General features: G+C 38.7%; 1 protein-coding gene across 1 annotated transcript in view; it reads right to left on the bottom strand.

Moving 5' to 3' along the window:
- Nucleotides 1–1,306: 1,306 nt before the first annotated feature.
- The window catches only part of itga11a (integrin, alpha 11a), a 48,381-nt gene continuing 43,687 nt past the window's right edge, over nucleotides 1,307–6,000 (bottom strand). Inside the window, exons 29-30 of the mRNA XM_077563660.1 lie at nucleotides 4,427–4,540; nucleotides 1,307–2,366 (exon numbers count right to left, since the gene is read on the bottom strand). Coding sequence (XP_077419786.1) covers nucleotides 2,289–2,366; nucleotides 4,427–4,540 — 192 coding nt within the window. The 3' untranslated portion in view covers nucleotides 1,307–2,288. The remainder of the gene's footprint in view (nucleotides 2,367–4,426; nucleotides 4,541–6,000) is intronic.

The raw sequence follows: 6,000 nt of genomic DNA, 5'->3' as shown, positions 1-6,000 counted from the left end.
AAACGTGAAGCAAAATGGCCAACTAATAGACACTTTTTTGGGCGTTTAGAGTCTGTAAGGACTTTGGCTTTGGAATCGGAGGACATTGTTTTGCTGACAAAAGAAACAGCACTTTTCACATTACTTTCGCATTGAATCCTTCATTGCATGCGTGCATGTGTGTTATCTGGTTTTCTGTGATTCATTCACTGAATTTAGAATATGTTGATGGGATCGTCATGCTGGAGGGAACAATGCGACTATTGTCGCTGTCTGTGCTTCCAGCGGAGATTCGTAAATGGCTGTATTAAATCCTGCTATTATTTAGAAATAAGGTAGTGCATTCAGAGAAAAATCCATCCATCCTGTAGGAGCATTATTTATCATTTTTTTACAGACTACATGCAACAGGACGGTGACATAATTAAGATCTCCAGTGATTATCAAATGAGTTTCCGGTTTGCTTTCTGCCCCATTCACAACAGCAGGAAAATGAACAGATGGAAAAACTGATGAAAAGCTCATTTGAGTAAGCGACTCGCTCTGGTGCGAAGTGGCACACGTACTCATTTGCGATACCCACCTTTTTTTCTACTTATTTTTCTGGCAGCTGATGCACTCAAGTTTTTAGGACTGTCCATTTCCGTTCATTAAAGCAGTTAGTTAACTGGACTCTTGAAGCACATGCTACAAATTATGACACCACTTACCTTTGTTTGAAGGATAATGGTGGTATTGTTCAAAACTGACCGACAGTATATACCTGTTTCGAATTTGGGAAATGAAAAAAAAAATCCAAATACGAAGGCTCGGGTGAACGTGTGTCTGAAATTTGCGCAGTTTAGCACTTCCAACAAGGTTAAGAATCAGTGTGCAAGCAAACTCCCTTTCTTTTCATTTGAAACAATGGCAAATCTAAATTACTGAGGTGCGGTCTATTTCACCTCCAAACTAATAGGAAAAGACTGCAGGTAATTTCCTGGGTGGCTGCTAAGCAACCATTTCCAAATATGGGCAATCCGCTGTGCCTTGCCTTTCGATGAACGCCAAGAAGGGCAGTGTGAAAAAGCGCATTTGTCTTAGCGAAATGATGTCAAGGAGGTGGTCGATCAATAATCTTTCATATACGCAGCATGGCTCACTGGCCGTAACCTTGCCAAAATAACATCTAATTTAGCCGTCCGCTCAATCTTCTTTCATACACCTACGCACCTCAGGCTCTCCTCCAGACAAGCAAACACATCTTCCTTCCCATCTGTGCCCTACATTTTCTTATCCAATAACAAGTCAGTACGCATCTTATACCATCAGAAACAGATGTACTGTATATGTCAAGACATGTTTTATTCATTGACGTATTACAGCTCTTTACACCCTGTCCAACAGGACAGAGTGACATTCATTGGCAATACCAGAAGAATTGTGGCACACTGACTTCATTTATATAATCATCTTATTACATTTTCTCACATACATGAAAAAAAAAAATCGCTGCAGTGTTTTGTCCTGATGGTTGGTAAAAGGTGCACTACCATGTGAAACAATCATGTTCTGGTTTTCTTTTTACACATAATGCCATAATGTGGAGAATAATAATACTTCATAATATTTTAAAGGGTATTAAAAAAAGTACACATCTATTTACACATTCAAGTTAAATTTGTACAAAGTAAAAGTGCATCAAATATCTTAAGACCAATAAAAACAGGACTTTCAGAGAAAATAGAACTCTCCTTTACGTTAATGTCATTCATTTTCAACTTAAGTTTTTGGAGACTTTGGTAGTTTTATATCGTCATACATCGCCATGAAAGTCAACTGCTGCTTTTAAATATCAAATTCAAAATACAATAATATATCTTTCAATTTTTGGCAGCTTTTTGGGTGACATGTTACCCTTGAGGTTTTTCATGTATTATACATTTAGTAAAAGAGTCAAATAAATATTACAAAAAGAAGAAAAGAGATTTGCTAGAAATTCTCCCCAAAAAGCAGTCAACACTTTCTCTATTGTTCCTTAGAAATGGCTAGAGAATGCTCAGAAGAAAGAAGAGCCCCAAGACCTGTGAAGGATTGACACTGAGAACGTTGGCATGCATAAAACCAAGAAGGTCCTCATGTCGGAACAGTGCAGTCAAACTAAGTGAACGTTGCAGTGCTGACTCGTGGCGCGGTACGACACATCCAGTGGTGCCTCGCCGCCTCCGTTATCACACGGAGCTGTCTAGCTGGATGTTGGAGAAAGAGAGGAAGGAGCAGTGGTCCCTGAGTGTCGGCTCCCCCGTGGGAAGGGTGTCAGCGGGCCAGCGTTACCGCTCTTCAGCCACTTTTCCGTTCAATTCCCGCTCGTCTTCATCTCCCCGTTTCTGCCTCTGGAAGAAGCCCAACTGGGAGGAGAAAAGAGCAAAATCTTTACCATTTAGGAATTCCAGCCATTTGATGCAGAGTGACATCATTTTCTGGGGGTCAAAAGCATTTGGACACATTGACGTAACTGTAATCACTTTTTGTCATGTTCGTCATTCTCGGCCTGCCTGTTCTGCCCGTTTTGTTTGTTTCCTCAATCTCCTTCGGGATCGTTGGTTACAAAACAACCCAAACAGTGGGGTCAGTTTGATATAAAGCAACCCAAAGTTTGGGCAAATTGACCCAACATGAAAACAAAATCGGGTTATTTTTGACCCAGCAATTTTAACCCCTAGGCGTTATTGTGACCCGTTTTTGGCTTTTTGTTGGTTCTGACCAAGCCATTTCAAAATAAAATACTGCCCAAGGGTTAAGGGTGTAAGACCTTCTTAGGCTTTGCCATATTCTATCGGCAATTGAGATACATTTACAGTAATAAGGCGGAAATTCTGACATAGCTGACATCCACTCAAGTACCTTTTGGCATTTATTCACACTGTCACACCGCGGTGAGGTTGGCTTGTCATTTCCTGTTTTATTTTGAAAATTCTGACTCCTTTCATTTCAGGTCACTTGCTCTTCCTCATGTGGTGTCAGTGTCAAACCTGATTTCTGATTGTGTCCACCTGTTTCCCATTACCCTCATGTGTTAAATGGTCTGCGTCTCCCCTGTCTTGTGCCAAAGTGTTTTCGTCAGAGCCACTCAAGCCAGTCACAGTCCTCAGCCTTGTTGTCCTGTCTCTTGTGTGAACTTTGGTTGGTAACTTTGTATAGCCACAGTATAGTTTTAGTTAAGGAGTGATATTGTTTTGTTTGTAGTTTAGACATCCTCCCTTTTGGAGCGCCTTTAATTTAACATTTAATAGCCTTTGTTTTTTCCCTCTAAACGAGGAGGTTTTTTTTGTTTAATAAATATCTGCCTTGGCCTCAAACCCCTATCTCTGCGTCTGACTCCTAAATCTGCCACGTCGTATCACACACATTCAACAATCGACACTTCTGAATGACGTTTTATACAGAAAAATAAAATGCTGCACTGATATATTCTATTTACTAGACGGAAAATATCAATGTTAAGTTCATACTACCGGTATGTATTTTTATGAAAACCTCTTCAAGCTGAAATGTTCCACTTCAAACACATTCATTGTTTAATTTCAAATGCATTGTGTCAGCACCTTAAAAGGGGAGTTTGCAATTTAAAAACAAAAACAAGTTTTCCTCGTTTTGTCAAAACAAGCATTATGACTTGGCAGTAGTACCTGATAAATATGAATGTAAAAAAAGAAAAAGAAATAATCCTGCCATGTTGTGCTTCTCCCATTGACCTTTTGCAATGTACAAAACAATGTTTGTGCTGGTATATAATCAGAGCAATATCCTTTGTGAATAGGATGTTAAGAGGGAGCAAAGTGTAGGCGCAAATGAAGAGCAATTTATGGTGTGCATCCTTTGAGGATTTAGCCCTGAATGTTTTTGGCTTGCAATTTGATTTGAAGCAAGGCCGTCATTTTAGCCCTTCCTCAAGAAAAATAAGCAAATGATTCGTAATAATCTTAACAGCAGTGCCAAAAACTATGTTAAATGTGGTCTATGTGTGCACTGTAAAATAAATAAATAAATAATAATACATGAAAAAAGTAATACTTACTTGAAAAAAAAAAAAACTCAGAATTTCTAAGTCAATATTACAAGGAGAGTTTTGAGTACATTTTGACCAGTTTCTTAAAAAAAAAAAAACAATACTCAAGCACTGAGGAATAAATACATGACCTTGAGAGCCACTCTACCACCTGAGCCATGCCAGCTTGGTTGCCACTCTACTGCATTGCTAGTGTGTCCAAAATGAGACCAAAAACTTGGACTCTTGGAGGTACGAGGATTCCACCAGCAATATACTACACACAGCAACCTGAATGTTGTGGGTTTGTTCCTCAACCCTTGAGTAGCCCCTCCTCACCTCAAGTAAATGTCACTCAGCATTTTTTACATTGTGGACAAATTGCTGTATTTTTCTCCCGGCTGATTGCACAGCACTTACCTTCCAGAGAGCCAAACTGAGCAGGGCTAAAAGTAAGAGTCCTCCCAGCGTGCTACCGAGGATTATCCAGGTTGGGATTCTGTGATCTCCCTCTTTTCTGACTTCCAGTATTATCTATCAATTTTAAACACAAGAGAAAAAGATCTTAGTCATTTTTTAAATTGAATGGTTTGCTCAGAATTTCTTCAAGTCAAATAGTAAATAGTAATACAGACAAAATTAATTGTGTGATAAAAACTGAGAATGTAAATTTACATGAAATAATTATTTATCTACAATGGATGACACTGACGAATAATCCATATATCAGTACAAATATTATTGAATTTTGACTTGTAATTACTTGCACGAATGAGGCGATCCATCTCAGAATACCTATTACAGACTCATTTTTATAAATGAGCAGTCTACAGTACAGAGATGAGGGGAAAATAAATGAAGGATTTTTTTGTTTTGTTTTTTACTGTGTATTGACCAATAGATGGCAGCACAGAGTTTAGCACGTGAGACTAGACTTTGACTCGTTGTGCTGTTGGTCCTTTCGGTCCCTGAGCACCACACAGCAAATGAGCTCCTGTACCAGCGTTCACACGGCCCTTCTCCTTTGCTTTAGATCTGAAGCAGTGCACTAGAATTTTGTTTGACCATTATGCTCACTAAAACTTTCAAAACACATTAAATGTGAAAAAGACTAGTGTCCAAACATGAACCACTCGCTCTGTGTGTGTGCGTGCCAACACACACAAAAAAAAGCTGTCACTCACTCTGCAGCTGTCATGAGTTCATTTGAACAATAAAGAGGTTATTGATCGACCATGGCTTGTCTTCAGTGCCATTGTGTAAGCAAACATGACAGTATATTGGACCATATATTGTCTGTCATCGAATGGCTGACATTGAGGTCAGCTACCATTAGCGACCTAGCATTAGCATTAGCATTAGCGGCTTTTCAGATACGTATTTTGTACTGGGCAGCTCCCAGATTGCGTTGCATGTCATTCATGTAAATTTTCTGTAGTTCCTTGTCAATCATGTGTGTTTATGATCCATCCATCCATCCATGCTGTTTTTCAATTGTTGACTTTTATCATGTGTGTATTTAATAACTAAATTAAATCCACTTACAGTTTAAAAATCAGAAACTATGTCAAATAAATGACCAAATAAAATGCGTTAATCAAAAAGACATTTGTTAATGTTGCCCAAACAGGCATAGAATTCCTGAAATTAAGCTTAGAGTCTACCACAAAAAAACACTTGGCTAATTATCTCAGCAAAAAGGAAGGAAAATTATGTCTTTTGGTGAGGCTTGTCGTAACCCTTGTTTTCTATTTTTCATTTTAAATACTTATTCTTATTGTGTACAGGTAAATAACTGTCTGAAGCTAAGAAAGCTAAGAAGTTAAAACTGAACCCTTAAAGCTATATAAACTGAGCGTCTGATTAACAGCAACAACTCTGATGTACTGAACAGATAACAAAAGATGCCCCGTTGACCAAAGGCGCAAAACCGAGTTGCATTTGCATGGCTGACTAGTTGGCACTCACGTCCCAAGGTTGTGTATATATTCTGT

The sequence above is a fragment of the Vanacampus margaritifer genome, chromosome 4, assembly GCF_051991255.1.
Source record: "Vanacampus margaritifer isolate UIUO_Vmar chromosome 4, RoL_Vmar_1.0, whole genome shotgun sequence".
NCBI classification, from domain to species: Eukaryota; Metazoa; Chordata; class Actinopteri; order Syngnathiformes; family Syngnathidae; genus Vanacampus; species Vanacampus margaritifer.
Note: the sequence above shows the minus strand (reverse complement) of the source record. Positions and strands in the feature narration are given on the sequence as shown.